Source organism: Canis lupus, chromosome 34 (assembly GCF_011100685.1).
Source record: "Canis lupus familiaris isolate Mischka breed German Shepherd chromosome 34, alternate assembly UU_Cfam_GSD_1.0, whole genome shotgun sequence".
Classification (NCBI taxonomy): Eukaryota; Metazoa; Chordata; class Mammalia; order Carnivora; family Canidae; genus Canis; species Canis lupus.
Window position 1 is genome coordinate 8378578 of NC_049255.1, and position 17178 is coordinate 8395755.

Genomic DNA, 17178 nt, shown 5'->3' on the forward strand with positions numbered 1-17178 from the left:
TATAGCCAGAGCCTCCCCGACATTTTAAGATCATCTTCCTCCTGAGGTTCTTCACCCCCGGACCCCCACCGCATCGCCCCCGGGAGAGAGGGACAAGCTGGGGGAACCAGGCGGCCGAGGTCCGGATGCTCGCAGGGAGCTTAGCATTGCAGTCGGTGCGGCAGGGTTTCATTTTCATTTCAGTTAAAGAGGAGAAGGCTGGGGGCACCTGGGTGGCTCAGCGGTTTAGCGCCACCTTCGGCCCAGTGATCCTGGAGACCCAGGATCGAATCCCACATCGGGCTCCCTGCATGGAGCCTGCTTCTCCCTCTGCCTGTGTCTCTGCCTCTCTCTCTCTCTGTGCCTCTCATAAATAAATAAATAAATAAATAAATAAATAAATAAATAAAATCTTAAAAAAAAAAAAAAAAGATGAGAATGCTGTGGATTCAGATGTTTTAAAGACTGTTTTAAAGACTGCACTCCCGGATCCTTCTGGGACCCTCCCTGAAGGGGAACCAAAACACCAAATCACACCGACTGCATCTGGCATTCAGTCCCCGGAGCCAGCCTGGTGGCTCAGCGCTTGGGTCCCTCTGAGCATCTGCTGCAGCTTCACACCGCCACTGGGACACCAGGACAGACCGCCCGCAGCTGGGACATGGCTCCTGACCCTCACAGCAGACAGAGTCTAAATAAGAAAGGTGCACACACACCTTCCTGATCAGAAAAATGAAACTTGTCTTTTCAGCCCATTTGGTCAGAAACAAAAAACTGCCAGCATTCTGGGCAAGAGAGAAATGCATCTTACTTACATCACAGAGGAAAATAAAACAACTTTTTGAATTAAGATCGATTTTCCCAGCTCAATTGTTCAACTAAAATAATCCATAAGGATTAATATATGTAATATAAGCTCATTCTTCTGCATTTTGTCATAGTCTTGCTTTGCAGACTAAATAAATAACGGATGTGAATTTGTTTCTCCTTTTACACCACAAATAAAAACAGCCAAGAGTTGTCGAGTGCTTAGCACATGTGCTGTGCCCAGAGTACCTGCATTTTATGTGGATTCCCTCAACAAAGCCTTGTTCTCTCTCACCCCAATTACACACAAGTTGGACACACAAGGCGATCTGAACCAGGTCACTGGCTGCACAGTCCACACCTTTAAACAAGTTGCCAAGCTCACACCACCCTTGCTCTCAATCATTCTCGTAATCCTGGCCAACCCAGGCCACTCCATCTAAAGGACTCTGATGCACAGAGTTGGGGCCAGAGGCTGGGGCCACCTGTTCAGTACAGACCCGCAGAGTCTCACGCGTCATCAGGCCTCTGCTCTCTTTTGGGGAGGTATCGAGAATCTCGTTAGGGATCTCCCAGCAGGAAAGCACGGCCTTAGGTTTGCAGCAAACTCAGGACTGTCTCCAAAAGCTTTCTCCTTCCGAGAAGAATACAAGTACTCCAAGACATTAGACATAAATCAGACAGCCAGATGGATGGGGGTCTCTGGATGCTTCTTGGAGGAACTTGGGGGGGTGTCCTCACTATTTCTCTACAATGCTGTTCCCACATCAGAGCCAACCTCTCCCAGACTAGTCCCTTTCACTCTCAACTGTGCCTTTTTTTTCAGCACACAAAGCTCCCAATGGAATTTACTTATACAATTTTACCTGAGTAAGTTTAGAACACATCAAAGAACGTAGAGATGTTTTAGCCATAGATCCCTCAACACCAGAAACACAAACCATAGGGACGCAAAGGAGGCCCGGTGAGAAAAGTAAGGGTCCCCAAAGATGACTCGCAGGGAAAATGAGTGACTTTCAAATAGGTGTGTGTTTACAAGAGTGAATAAGGAAAATCCAACAACATCCATTTAAAAATCTTTCTTGGAAGGAATCAATAAGCATGAAGGGAAAGCAGAGTCAGAGACATAACCTATGAGGACTTTTCGGGAAGAAATGAGACTGTTGGCTCACCATGAAGGAGGCTGGAGTGAGTGGGGGATTCACAGGTGGGCTGTAGCAGAAGCAGAGGTGGTCCTTACCTGGCTGGTTCTTGTCTCTGAGGTCTGAAGTTGTGGGTTGAGAGAGTGGATGGGGAGGAGGAGGAATTCTGGAGGACACTGGAGGTGACACGGAACCCCGGGAGGGAGCAGGCGAGCAGGACGGGGTGGTGGGATAGCCTGCCAGCCTGGGTAGGTGGCCACATCAGAGAGTGGCCATACTTTTCAACTGAGAACGTGGGCTTTCATTTCCTTGGCAGGACGTATCGCTCCTGAGCCCCACAGACAAGCGTGGGTGTCGCCAGGGTGGTCTTAGGGTAGGATAATGGAGGAAGAGCTGGGCAAGATAGCTGGGCGGGCCGGCGGGATGAGGGTTACAGCGCCATCCCTGGACTCTGGGCTAGGGACAGGCCAGGGCATCCTGGACAGTGAAGGGGGGAGAGGCAACCGCCCCGGTGAGACAGAAGGGAGTGCAGGTCCGGGACTGGAGAATGGCAATGACAAGGGGTGGTGGTGGCCCGCAAGGGGTGGCTCGGACCCAGGTTGCACAGGAGGCGCCCCGGAGTTAGGCGAGAGGCTTTGACATACCGGCAGAGGCCTTGCAGCCAAGGCTCAAACACAGGAGACTAGATGCCCTTTCCTGGAAGCCCGAGCTGGTAGGCAGGTGGGGGCCAGGTGAGGGCAGCTCTGCTTCAGGAGGTCACCGGGAATCTGACGCCCTCCATCTGTAACGCCACAGGCTGAGAGGTGGCCTTGCCCCAGGGCTGGGGCCGGGGCAGTGAGGCCAGCCCTGCTGCAGCCCACGGAGCGTGAGAGGAAGAGGAGGAAGCAGCGCCTTTGCGGGGCGCCCACAGAAGGCACCTGCCTCACTGCCGCTCGCTTCCCGCAGCCCAGGGGGTGAGCGGGGAGGGGATGGCGATCATCTAGCTGGGCTTCCACGTGAGAGTGGAAGAACGTCTGTGTGTATGTGCACACACATATGTGCATGTGAGTGCATGGGAGTGTGCACGTGTGAGTGCATGTACCTGTTGGGGTTCTGCTAACAAAGACAAGGAGAAAACAGACGTGGAGGGGGCACCTCCTGGAAAGTGATGACGTGTTGACACAGGTAGGACAGGATGAGACAACAGAGACGTGGCATGCCATCGGGTGCGACCCCGAACATGCAGCAACCGGGTGTCCTCTTGAATACCCCACCTAGGGTTTCTTAAAAGAATAGAGTCTGGGCGAGCCCACCAGGAGGGAGCGAAGAGGGGGTGGGGGAGCCCCAAGGGGGGGTGGGGCTGTGGCCCTCTGGGAGAGGACCCCCTGCTCCCGCCTGTGGTTCTGGCCTTTCCTGCTGCCTGGCCTGAGCCCGGCGTGGGTTGCAGGCACAGAGAGGCCTAGTCTGGGGTCTCCACCGGCAGCTCACATCTGACCTAGGTGATGCTTAAAGTCACAACAGGGAGCTGGTGACTTAGTTTTGGGCAGGGTGTGTTCTCTGCATCCCCTCCAGAGGAGCCTCACTGGTCAGGCTGGCCTGCAGCGGGGTGAGCCACTCACAGGACATCCGGGGTGATGCCATGCAAACACTAAACGTTCCCAATTATCTGGAGCTTGAATGGATCCACCTTCACTAAGGCTGGGTCCTCTGCACCCACACGGGACATGCACACACTTATCTTAGTCTTGGGGAGGGAGGCTTCCCTGCAGCACAGCTAACTGGCTGTTCTGAGGCGCACCAGGTCGGCGGGCCCTGCAAGAACTCAGCACATGCTGCGCGGCCACCTGTTTCCTTTGGACAGGATGATCGGGGTGCCACACTGCCACCAGCCTCCCTCCGCCAACCACAGGTTTCATTTCCTCAACTATCCAGGACTTTGTGCACTTGGCATGTTGTTTGGACCCAGAGCAAACCTTTGGTACCCTGAGTGCCCGATGTCCAGCTCAGTACCACCCACAGGGTGCATGAGCCAGCGGATTGACCACGGAGGCCTATGTAGTGGGTACCAAGGCGTGTGGCCATTCCAAACACCTGTGTAGCCCCAGGGAGGATTCCAGGTGGGTGCCTGACACATGGTGGGTCATGGGGCTCCAGCACCAAAGTCCTCATGTCAGTTTTGAGTAGCATGTCTCTCCACGGCAGGCCATGGTGGCTGAGGAGCTCGGGCTGGGGCTGGGCAGGTGGCTCTCTGCGGAGTGGTGGGTCCCCAGCCCCCAAGGGAACAGGGAGACAGGAGGACAGGATGTTCCCAGGGAGGACCCTCCTCATCGTGGTAGAAGGAAAGGTCCCTACCTCTCAGATGCTGAAAAGTAGCCTCTGTCTCTATCCTGGGCCAGTGACCAGGGACCCAACAGCTCAGAGACCAAGGGAGCAATGGGTCCCCTCTCCCTCCTGTGTGTTATTGTCTCTGGGAAAAGCGTCATGCCCCTGAGGCACATTTCAGCAAACCTGGAATCAGTGTGGCAGCCACTGTGGATCTTTAAAATCAAGCAGTGTGAGTTTACCCTGCGCTGTTTTCAGTGCACTGCCTGTCTATTGCATCTAGTTGGAGTTTAGATTTTTATTCAATAGGCATGTTACTCAGGTGATTTTCACAGTCTTTTTGGGATGTGTCCGTTGTGAAGATGAAACCATCAGCACCAGAGAGGTGACTGGCATGCCTGGGGTGTCACAGCTGGGAGCAGGGCCGGACCATGGCCACCTCCTCGGGGTCCTGCCCAGCCCACTGACTCAGGGCACTGTGCTGTCCTGAGAACTATGGGGGCAGCAGTGCCTCGGGCAAAGCAGGATGCCACAGCCCCGGCTTTCTCGTTGTCACAGGAGTGAGCAAGGATGTGCGTGCGTGTGCATTCATGTGCTACAGCGATCCATGCTCCCTGACCCACCAGGCAGCTTGTGAATGGAGCCTTCCCACCCGTTTCATTCAGGGGGCAAATAAACCAGAGTGAAAGGAAGTGGGGGCTGAGGGAGAAAACATTACTGTCTGCACAGTACGTTCTCACTCCTGCCAGCCTGGAGGAATTGAAGGAAAAATTGAGCAAAGAGGATGCCGTTAGGAGAGCTTCCACTTACATTCACAAGATAGTCCAGACTACCTCCCCCAAACATACCTGTTCAGCAGGTTCCGTTACTCTTGCCTCTTCCTGTTCCGGATTACATGACAACAATCAGCACTTCCATCCTCCACACTCCGGAGCTCCCAAGACTCACTAAGTATATAGTCGCACAACTGTGAACCTGTCTGGCTGAACGTGGCAGCTCTTACCTGGGAGGACAGGCAGATACTTTGCAGGACACCACCCCCGGGACCGGTCGGGTGCTGGGATTACAGAATGATGTGTTGACCTGAAACCGCAGGTCTCGGAAGCAGCCAGCCCTCGTGGTCATCTGCCCTGCAGGGAAGGGTGCAACGTACAATAAAGACTCAGAAATGTACCCCATGGGGGGAGGCAGGTAAAGAACAAATGAAATCTCTTTTTAAAAAACATTATATGGTCTCATTCATTTGGGGAATATAAAAAATAGTGAAAGGGATTAAAGGGGAAAGGAGAGAAAATGAGTGTAAATATCAGTGAGGGAGACAAAACATGAGAGACCCCTAACTCTGGGAAATGAACAAGTAGTGGAAAGGGAGGTGGGCAGGGGGATGGGGTGACTGGGTGATGGGCATGGAGGGGGGCACTTGAGGGGATAAGCACTGGGTGTTATGCTATATGTTGGCAAATTGAACTCCAATAAAAAAATAAAATAAATTCAAATAGAGACTTAATACATAAAAAAAGACTGATGAATCACTAAACTCTACCTCTGTAACCAATAATACATTATATGTTAATTAATTGAATTTAAATAAAAATTTTAAATGTGTTATGCACAAAAAAAAAAAGAAAACATTTGAGGGTAAAAAATAAAAAAAAAATAAAAAACATTTACCATATTGGCACGTCTTTATGCTAATGACTCATTGGCCAACTACTAACATACTAGTCCTTTTCTGACCTGTCTTCATGTCTTTTATCAGGGAATTTCATCAATTCTAGGATGTGCGTACTTCTCTCCTCTATCTTCGCATCTTTAAAGTCAACATGTGTCTTATAAGTGGTGCCAGTGTATGTTTGATGACACAGTTCTTTCCTATTGTTTCTGGAGTTGGGAGCACTGCGCATTTCTCAAAAGAAACACAATACACCAGATTTGTGTTTCCGCATGAGAAGTCACAATAATTGATAATAAGTCAGAAACAAATACAGACAAAAATACATAAAGCAGTTTGTCACCAGAGAATTCAGAGGCAAATTTTGCCACGGTTGTAACCTGACTGGAGGCATTTCACAATAATGACTTAGGTGTCCTATCGAATGAGGTCAGTGGAAATGGTTGAAATGAAAGTTGGATCCATCCTCAGCCCCCATGCACATCCCCAGTGTTATTTACAGCTTCGCAACTCTGCCCAAATTTGTTCAGTATTTCAATTCATTAAATTTACCCAAAAAAGGTACTATTCTTCCTAGAACAGTCAAAGTCAGAGAGGCAGAAGGTTGGATGTTGGTTTGCCAGAGGCTGGGAGGAGGGGGTGGGGAGTCACTGTTCCATGGCACAGGATTCCCGTCTGGGAAGATGAACAAGATCTGGAGATGGACAGTGGGGATGTTTGTACAACAGTGTGCACAGACTGAAAGTGCCCTGAACTGTACACTCAAAGATGGTTACATGGCAAACGTTCTATCATGTATATTTTACCACAATACAAAAGGGACTTTGACTAGATACACATTCTGAAGGATGATGTTAAAGAGTTCATCCAGTGTAGAGAAGACTAAAGAAAGAACCCAACTGGCATTGTTTTAAAATGAAGATAATTAAAATATACTAAGATCGAAAAATGATTTCATTGTTGAAAGGAGCAGAGATGTGCTGCTCATGTGGCCCCTCTGTCCCCGTGGTGTGTAGCCAAAGCCCTGGCACAACTCAGCAGCCCCTCCTGTACACGTCTGGATTTCCCCGCCAGGCAGGTATTCAGAGCCAGGAACAGACGAAAGACACATTTTCAGAGGAGAAAGCAGCAGGTTGTAGATGCCGGCATAACCATCTCTAACATGAGCGTCCATGTGACGACATCCCTCTTTACTCAAGGAAAACTAAAAGTCTCTAAAACATACATTTCACAGTTTGGGTAAGCTTGGTCAGAAGGAATAAGACAAGTCAATGCCTTAAATGAGGAAAGCTACATTCTCTAGGGAGTTGACTTTTACTTTTCTTTTTTTTTTTTTTTTTAAGATTTTATTTATTTATCCACGAGAGGCACAGAGAGAGAGGCAGAGACACAGGCAGAGGGAGAAGCAGACTCCCTGTGGGGAGCCTGATGTGGGACTCCCAATTTGGGACTTGATCACAGGTCTCCTGGATCACGACCTGAGCCGATGACAGATGCTCAACCGCTGAGCTGCCCAAGTGTCCCATTTTGCTTTAAACTTGAGTCTTCCCAGCCCTGCCCTTCTAGCCCCGCTGTGTCCCTCTGTGCTGACCTCCCTGCTCCTCTGATTCCGCAGCTGGTCCACAGGCTGTCTTGTCCTCCCTGCCTTCACCTCTGCATACCTAGCAGATTCCTTCTCATCCCTTTAAATGAAGCCCAAAAACCCATCTGAATCCCCTCTGGTCAATGGCTCTTGGTCTGGAGCGGGCTTCAGAGCTGTCCTGTTGGTTAACATGCAGAATGCCGTGCCTACCTGCAGAGTCTCGGATTCAGCAGGTCTGGGGTAGGGCCTGAGGATTACATTTCTGTCCAATGTCCAGGGGCTGCTGGGGCTGCAGGCACAAGGACCACACACTGAGAACCCCTGCTCTGGGCAAAATCTGTGGCCAGGACTTTCAGGTCTCGGGCTACACCCATGTGACAGAGCAAAATGTCAGTGTTTGGTCTTTGTCCCAAGTTTCTGACTAACAGCTCCTAAAACTCTGGAAATCACAGGAGCTGTCAGAGTGTCTTTAGTAGGCTAAGAGGTGGCTGGAGGCTGGGGCCCTGGGGAGCTCAGGATGGGGCTGGACTCCAGAAAGATCCAGAGAAGAATAAAGGATTAGGATTTTTCAGCCCCACCCCTGCCCTCCAGGGATGGAAAAGCGGGGAGATTCAGTTCATCACCAAAAGGCAATGATTTCATCGATCAGGACTAGGTTACAAATCTCTGTAGGAACCCTAAACCATCCGGAGAGCTTCTGGGTTAGTGAGATCTCTGTGCTGAGAGGGTGGGAAACCCCAGCTCCACAGGGACAGAAGATTCCATGCCAGGGGCCCTTTGGGCAGTCTCATCATGTACCTCCTCTTCTTCTGGCTCTTCATTCCTTTCCCTTGGCACCCACAAGTCCTGTGCCTTCCTAGGTTCTGTGAGCTGCTCTAACAGATTATCAAACACGAAAGGGAGGGATTGCAAGAACCCCTAATTTATAGTCACGTCAGACAGAAATGTGGGTACGGGGATGCCTGGGTGGCTCAGTAGTTGAGGATCTGCCTTCGGCTCAGGTCATGATCCCGGGGTCCTGGGATTGAGTCCTGCATCAGGCTCCCCTCAGGGAGCCTGCTTCTCCCTCTGCCTGGGTCTCCACCTCTCTCTCTGTGTCATAGATGAAAGAAAGAAAGAAAGAAAGAAAGAAAGAAAGAAAGAAAGAAAGAAAGAAAGAAAGAAAGAAAGAAAGAAAGAAAGAAAGAAGAAAGAAATGTGGGTACATTGGGCACCCAGTCCTTGTGACTGGTGTTTTAATTGATAACAGTCTTCTGCGACGGAGCCCTTAAACCTGTAAAATCTGAGTAACTCCAGGTAGTTTGTATCAGAATTGAACTGTAGACATCCCCTTGGCCACTGGGTAATCGGTGTCTGTTGGCGCTACAAAGGCCACACACTCGGTGTCAGAAGTGTTGTGAATAGAGTTCAGATGAGGCTAGCAGTGGTTGGTGCTCATCTGTCCTGGCAAACCTTAATAGGGACACCCCTTTCCCTCTCAGAGTCTGTAGGTGTGGGCACCACACGTGGTGAGTCTGAGGACAGGGTTCCTGAAGACATATGTGTCATCCCTTGGAGCATATTTCTGGAGGGCAGAGAACATTATGCTGCCTGTCTGCATAATCCCTGTGATCCCCCTAATCCCTGTAGCATGCGTGGGTCAGTTTGTCCTCTCACTTACCAAAGAATTTTTAAGCCACTGGCTAATTTCATTACATTCAGGAACTTCTAAGCTCAGACAAGTTAATAGTGGGGCAACTAACTGCTAGCCAAAAAGTCATCAAAGTTGTAAGAGTATAGTCCTTTCTCTTTACATTACTTAGGCAACACATGAGCTGGGCACGGTTTTGGTGACTCATCAATGTACCAATACAGACCTGAAATCTGAATCCATGTTTTATGAACCTGCTTTTCCACCTGCTAACAAGGAATAAGAGACTATAAGATTAGAAAAAAGAAACAGATGTCTGTTTAAGATGTTCTGCAAAGAAGCTTGGGGATTCCCTAAATTAAGCCAGTTTATCACAATGATCCAATTTATATGGCATCCTATTGAGCAACAGTATAATGTCCTAAAATTGCTAAGTTTGTTCACCCTAATGAAAAGAAAAGGAAAACTAATCTTTTCTCTTCACTTATGTGAAGAGAATTTAAAAGTCCATTTTAAAAAATTCTTTAACCAAATTCATATGACTTTTTAGGAGGTGTGATTCTATAAATAATGGCTTCTGTTTGGTTTCCTGTTTTGAAATTAAGGACGTGTGAAATCCACCCCTTCTGCTCAGGCCCCAACAAACAATCCGGCCTTATCGTTCGCTGGGGGTTCTGAGCAAGTCACAGGCTCTTGATGAAGTAAATACGAAATTTCGTTTTGCTTTAAATAGCAAAAGAAGTTTACTTTATTAAAGTGGTTGTTTTTTCTTTTTTATTTGTCTGGCTTCTCTCCTGAGTGCCTCAGTGTCAGCCAAGTGCCAGGCTTTTACCTGTTAACTGGGTAGGAGGGAAATCTGAAGCTAGTCACTCTTTAGGAACGATGTATTAAACGATATATATATATATCACCCAAAGGAACATGGGAATTTGTCTGACACATGTGCAGGTTCTGACTCTGTGGTGACTTTGGAGAGTGTTCCTCTTCCTTGGTGTGGCACCACGGGCTTGTGGAGCAACCACATTGTTTGTTGTGAAGCACAGCCCCACAGATTGCAAGACTTCCTACAGGGTCCTTGGATCCCACCCACTGAATGCCAGGAGCACTCACCCCCAGTCGTCAAGGCAACTAAAATGCCTGCACACATGGGGAACACACACTTCGGACATCAGCAGATAAGGAAGACCACTTAGGGCTAGGAAAATAAAGGGTGAATATGAAGCATTGCCTTGAGATATTTAGCAATTAATAGAAATAGGACAAAACAGAAGGGTTGTTAGTAGGTCTGAAAGAATTCATCTAAGAAAGTAACAATGGTGAACATGGTATAAAACAGAATTTGTGGAATGCGGCTAAAAGTAATACTCAGAGGACCATTCATGGTCTGAAATACTTACACCCATAAATAAGAATGGAAATCAATGAATGTAATATGGAACAAAGAAATGAGAAGAGCATAGCTCAAGGAAGTAGAAACAATTGATATAGCTTGAAACAGAAATCAGTGTATTAGAAAATGGAGAGATTCCAGTGTATTTGATTACAGACAAAAACTTGAAGAAGCAACTATGTTACAAAGTGAAAAATCCAAGAGCTGATCTGGGGGACAGGGTTGTCACCTCCGGCCCGTGAGACTTTAGGTTAGATCCCACAAAAGAGAAGCATGAGCATAGGATGCGGGGAGCAGAAGAGTGTCAGAGCCCCACCACCACCTCCCTGGCAGCAGCGGGCATGAGCATGTGCTTGGCAGGCATGAGGTTTGCAGAAATGCAGGCATTTTCCTGGGAATCACGTGCGCCAGTGGTGGCTTGGCTCTAATCCTAACAAAGTGATTTCTGTAATGTTCTACAACTTCCTGGTTCTTAAATAGCCAGATCGACTCTGAGAGCTAATGGTATCTCTCCCTGACCTTTACTCCTCTACCCTGCAAGTATTTTGTAAGCAAATGATCCTTTATATTAAATATCTTCTAGTGTGACATACCTAGAATGGCTTCTGTTTTCCTGGCTAACCTGTCACTGATGCACTAACTTAACGAAGAGAGTAAGGAATAAGCACAAATATGCAAGATATGAAATGAAATTAAGAGAATATCCTACACAAAAGAAATGAAGTTCATTTAATGAGGGCACTTTGTTCAAATTTATAAGCATAATATTTAAAAATCTTACAGAAAAAGATGGTTTTCTGAATTAGCAAAAATAATTCCAAAAGAGAGAAATAATCTATGTGGTTTAATTACCAGACAGAATGCAAAGCTGCATTGAAAACCACCTAATTCCTGAAAATGCAAGAGAGTCAGATGTTGCGAATAGGTCCTGCCACACATAAAAGAAGAAATACTGCCAATGCTAGTTAAATTATTCCAAAGCATAAAAGATAATTTTCCAACATTAAAAAAGTGCCTTTTAGCACCCAGAAGAAACTCACAACTCGATAATACTTAGTAATATTAATGCGAAAAGAAAGAAAAAAGAAATAGGACAGAATCAAATAACACAGAGAAAAAACCTACAACTCTAGATGTTGATTTATGGTAGGAATGGCAGGATGGTTCAATAATTGGAAAGTCAGTTAATATATTTCACCGTATTAACAGATTAGGAAGAAACATACATTTCACCCTGTATGTAATAATGTTTAGCATGTGATAAATTTAATCTCCATTTTGAAAAAAACGTTAATAAAATAGGCAGCGGGTAAATATTTACTCATCAAATTTTGTATATTTGCATGAGTTTATGTGTATATGTCTATATATTTCTAGATAGATGCAAATATAGATATTTGTGTGTTTATTTAAAAAGAGAAGCCAACATCATGGGAAACAATGCAAACATTCCCCTTATGAGACGGAATAAGGAAAGAGCTTTTAATTATTAGCAGTTGAATTCAGGCGATTTTGGAGACATTGCCTGGTAAATTGGACAAGATGAGAAGAGGGAATATGAACATTATAGCAGGGAAATGACCTTGGGAGGTATGATTATGTATTTAGAAAACTCGAGAAAACAGACACGAAGGTCACTCGGTGGAGCTGCTGGGGTCAGGGAGGGACCGGAGTAAATACAGCAGGGGACCCAGGCTGAGCTGAGCCGGGAAGGCACATGCACCTGCTCTGGGGGGCGGGTCCATCCCAGGGAAGGGTCCAGCATGCTGTTCCCAGCACGACACTGACAAGAGTGCAAAGTTGTGCGGCAGAAGACGCAAGACCCGGGTGGTGGAAGACGTGCGGGAAGCAGCACTCTGGGGGGAATACGAGATGCCCACTGAAGGACAGGAGGGCAGACCCAGGGTCTAGGGGGTGCTGTAGAGGCGGGAGGCGCCAGGGGAGGGCGAGGTCTCCTGACTGCAGGATGCAGGACGGAGAAGCGGGGGCTGGGGGGGAAGGGCGCTGCAGGCTGCAGGTGCCCCCGGGACTGCACACCGTCTCCAGGTGAGGCTGCAGGAGTGAGAGCGAGGCCGGGAGGGCAGGCGGCCCACGGCAGGAAGGGAAGGTCCTCCTCGTGCCCCTGCGTGCAGTGAAGGCCACAGGCAGCCGGAGGGAGGGCGGGGCGGGGGACAGAAAGAGCTGTTCATCCTGGGCTCAGGAGGACGAGCACTTTCGGGAACAGGAGAGGAAGGGAACGTGGGATCTGGGGAGCGTCCGCTGGGGGAAGGAGGGGCAGCTCCTCTGCAGCAGAGTTAGGAGTGGGTAGCGGGAGCTCTGGCTTGAGGGGAGCAAGTGGGGTGGACACTGGGCAGGTGTCTCCCGCGGAGGGGAGCGGAGCTGCCGATGGGGCGCAGCCCATAACCCCATCCGTCCTATGGTCCCCCACCCTGGGCCTGGGTCTTCCCAGGGCAGTGAGGGTGCTCGACCCCCACAAAGACCAGCGAGCAGGCCTGGGACCCTGCTGGAAGGCGTTGCTGTCCTCCTGTCACAAAGTGCGACTAAAATCATGTGGGGAGATGCTACCAGCTGGACTCGGGCCCCGGGTGCTTTCCAGGAAAGTTCTCGTGTGTGATTCTCCTCCCGCCATCCGCCTACCCCGCCCTCACTCCCCTCCAGAGCATCGAGCTTTCCCTCAACCACCACGATCCCGATCGCTGCGGGCAAGCTCCTGGCTGCCACCCACGCGCCAGTGGCAGCGCTCACGGAAGCTGCTGCTGTTTTCCGGGCAGCCCTTCCCAGGAAGCGGGGTTCCCTGTGAATTCTGAATCCCGGGGCTCCAGAGGCGCCTGCGAGGGCTCCCGGCAGGCACGTGCCAGGGGGGCTGTCCACCCAGGGTTAGGAGAGAAGCCCCCTCGCTGGAAGGCAATCCAAGTCACTCCCCAGATGGGCTCTCAAGCTGGATCTAGGGGCTTCGGGTCCTACAGGTGCAGAGTGGGCTCAGGAATCTGCATTCCTCACAAGTTCCCACGTGGTGTGGACGCTGCCGGCAGGCACCATTCCCAATCCCCTCGGGTCTCAGTTACCCTTCCAGAAGATGTCCCATACAGTGAGCTCCCGCTGAGAGGCAGCCAGGCTCCTGAGGGTGCAGTCGCATCCTTTGCAACTCCGTATGTCAGATCTCACAGCCACTGCTCCCAGCTGTGCCCTAAGCAAACGAGGCTCACTGTGTGTGAGTGCATTTGTGTGTAAGGCGTGTTCTCTGCCCAAGAGAAACAGTTTCAGACCCTTAGGAACTTTGCCCTCAGAATAGCCACTAACACGTGGAGCCTAAATTTGGGATTACTAGGAAGTTTGGGTGGGGGGGGGGGCAGGCAAGGGCTCACTGTTACACTTTGTTGAAATCACTGTGACCAGCATTACCACTAATGCTCGAATCTATTGGCTCAAGAATCAGAAACCCCACATTAAAAATGGGCTGTTTGCTCAACATGCTAGAAGGGCCTCCCCGACGTGGTGGACACAAATAGCGAGCACCGTAAGGAGGGAGGGGGTCACCGGGAAGCCTGGGGAGGCGCACCCAGAAAGGGCCGCACGCAGGAGAGACAGGAACGGAATGTATTAAAATGCTTGCAGCGACCTAGGGTCAGAGAGCGGTTTGTCTTTACTATCAGTTTACGGCATTTGTGGCGAAAACTAATGACAACACCTACAAATGTGGGCCTTCATGAAAATGCACATCTGTCTTGCTGACATCACAGACACTGGGCGGTGAGAGGTGGGGGCGGGGGGTCCGACCGCCCAGGCGGCCCTCACGTGACCTCCTCTTGGCCTGTAGCCTGTCCACCCCCCTGCCCTGGCCTCTCCCTCCTTCCATCTCATTCTCCCCCGAAGGCTCAGCATCGAAGCCTAAAGGGGTACCCAAGGCGCTGACATTCTGGTTTCTTTTCCATCCATCTTGCAACTGTTGATTGACAAGGGGACCCAAACCAGAAAGCTCAGGAGAAGTCCCATAAAACACGCACCTGTGCACTTGGGCACACTGTCCTTGTTTATATGGGCTGCCACACGCACACAGAAATTCCCTCCTCAGCAGAGGGCCGAGAGGGAGGCCGACTCCCACTGCACATCCCTCCACATCAGGACTCTGGGGGCCATGCCCAGACAGCACACCTAAGCCCCTGGGGAGCATCCAGGTGTTACGCGGCCCAGCCACTTGGGAACAGGTTTAGGTGATGCTTTAAGAAATGATTTCTCACAGTTAAGTCAGAGCTGCAGCGAATCACGTGAGAGCACCTTTGCTTTGCTCAAGGACCTAGAAATCTGTGCCCATTGGCTTGGTCAGGATCAGAGTTCTTCTCTCACCCCCGACTGTTTGCCTTGACTTCTATCAGATCCCTCAGTATTTCCCCCCACGGTCTCTCCATGCGTTTCTGCCTGCGTTTCTGGGGTCTGCTCCCCATATTGCGTCCACCTGTCTGTCCCCCAGCCAGTAACCTCACCTGCAGGGAACATGGCAAAACCTAAGTGTAAAGCAAAATAAATGTTTTTTTCATGCCTATGTACAGCCTCTAGGTTGATTTATTTATTTATTTATTTATTTATTTATTTATTTATTTATTTTTAGGATTTTATTTATTTGAGAGAGAGCACACTAGCACAGGGGAGCAGCAGAGAGAGAAGAGAGCAGACTCCCTGCTGAGCAGGGAGCCCCATGCGGGACTCCATCCCAGGACTCCAGGATCAAGTCCTGAGCTGAAGGCAAATGTGTCACCAGTGGAGCCACCAGGCACCCTGTCTCTTGTCAAAGTACTTTCTGAAGTCTCTAATCAGAGACTCACTCACCATAATTGTAGATCACCATCAAGATCTTGGGTAGGATGTTCTTTGGACAAGGATGGGGTTACAGGTGGGTACATGTTAGAGGACAGACACTGAGATGCCAGCCTGGAAGGACAAAGGGAAGCCAGAACTCCTCTACCAAAGAGGTTTCCGAGTACCAAACAGAATGGCAATTTGGGGCATTACTGTGGAGCAAGTGGCTCCCAAATGCCAGGAGGCCTGACAGCCAACGGCCCAGGACGATGTGCTGCCTATGGTCCTGGGTGCTGGGACCGAGCTCAGCTGATGCCCTGTGGCAACAGAGTGGAGGCATGCTCCCTGCAGGAAGTGGCGAAATCAGAAGACATGTTATAGGACGCCTCTCTGCCTCTTCTTTAAGATGCTGCATCAAAGGGGCACCTGGTGGCACAGTGGTTGAGGACCTGCCTTCAGCTCTGGGTGTGATCCTGGGATCCCGGGATCGAGTCCCACATCAGGCTCCCTGCAGGAGCCTGCTTCTCCTTGTACCTGTGTCTCTCCCTCTCTCTCTGTGTCTTTCATGAATAAATAAATCCTTTAAAAAAAATTGTTGCAAAAAAAATAAAAATAAATAAATAAATAAATAAATAAATTGTGTCAAGGACCCCAAGTCCTCTGTTTCCCAAACTGAAGCTTCCAGGCACTACCTCCTGCCCTCTGCTCACACCATTGCCCCTAGGCACTGCCTCAATGTCCTGCCTGTTGGCCTCCGTCACATTACAGCAGGAAAATGTGGGGCCACCAGGTGTGTGCGTGCACACTCACACAGGCCTGCACACGCGTGTGTGCAGAACACACACTGCTCTGAAGATGGTGACATCATCCAAAACAGGGAGGAATATGCTCTGCGTCCCTGCCTGGGGCCACGTGAAGAATAAGATCAAGAAGTAATTCCTTCTTGCTTCAAGAGTTTAGTAACCCAAACTGTCCTGTTTCTTGGCAAAGCTGTAACATTAACAGAAGAGAGTCAGGACTGACATTTGTTTGGTGAGATAGGGTGTTGAGAGCTTTACAAGTATTCTCATTTAATCCCTAAAGGAGCACATGGGGTAGATTACATTATTATCCTCATTTTTTGGGTAGGCTCACTAAGGCATAAGAGGCTTAAGTAGCTCCTAAGGTCACCAGCTTTTAAGAGGCAGGGCCTCCCCAAGATATATCACCCTTTCTAAATGCAGTCTTCACATACTTATAGATCAAAAAGTTGTTGAGATCCTGCATTTGTTTATTTGACAAATATATCCTTGGTGGCTGGTGTGGGTTGGGTATGATGCTAGATGCTGAGGACACAGCAGGTAATAAAAAGCAGAAAAAGCCTCCAACCAACCACCACTAGGCCTGTTCCGGCACAGAATCTAAACACAGAGAGGATGCAGTGAAGACATATACCTAGGTCAGGTGTCACAGGGCCACAGATATCCTGGCCTAGGAAACTGAGAGTGGTGTTAATTTGGGGTGGCAAGGACCACCACCTGCTGTCTGGGGGGTGTCCTGGAGCTCGTCATTGGTGGGTGAGCATGGCAGAGACACGCTCAGAACTCAGGCAACACAGAAACCGGGCATAAAGTCATTTCCTCAGGCCCAAGGAAAAGTTCAGAACAATGAGAAAACTCATAGTATGAAATCAGTCCAGAAGAGACTCCAAACCAAAGAGAAATAAATCCAAGTGGTGCTCAATCCCACAGCAATGTTGGAACGATGGGATCTCGGAGGCACAATAGAAGTTCTTTTATCTTCAGGGCACTTTTTCATTTCCATGCAGTTGATGTGCCCAGGTCCTGGGCATTCTGCACAGATTGACTTGAGAACTTATATAAAATTATCCTTTCAAGTCCT

The 17178-nt window shown here is 49.3% G+C and overlaps 1 protein-coding gene across 1 annotated transcript in view; it reads right to left on the reverse strand.

Moving 5' to 3' along the window:
* ADAMTS16 (ADAM metallopeptidase with thrombospondin type 1 motif 16) overlaps positions 1 to 17178 on the reverse strand; it is a 149810-nt gene that overhangs the window by 40678 nt on the left and 91954 nt on the right. The window contains exon 18 of the mRNA XM_038583954.1: positions 5233 to 5359. Within this exon, the coding sequence (XP_038439882.1) occupies positions 5233 to 5359 (127 nt within the window). The remainder of the gene's footprint in view (positions 1 to 5232; positions 5360 to 17178) is intronic.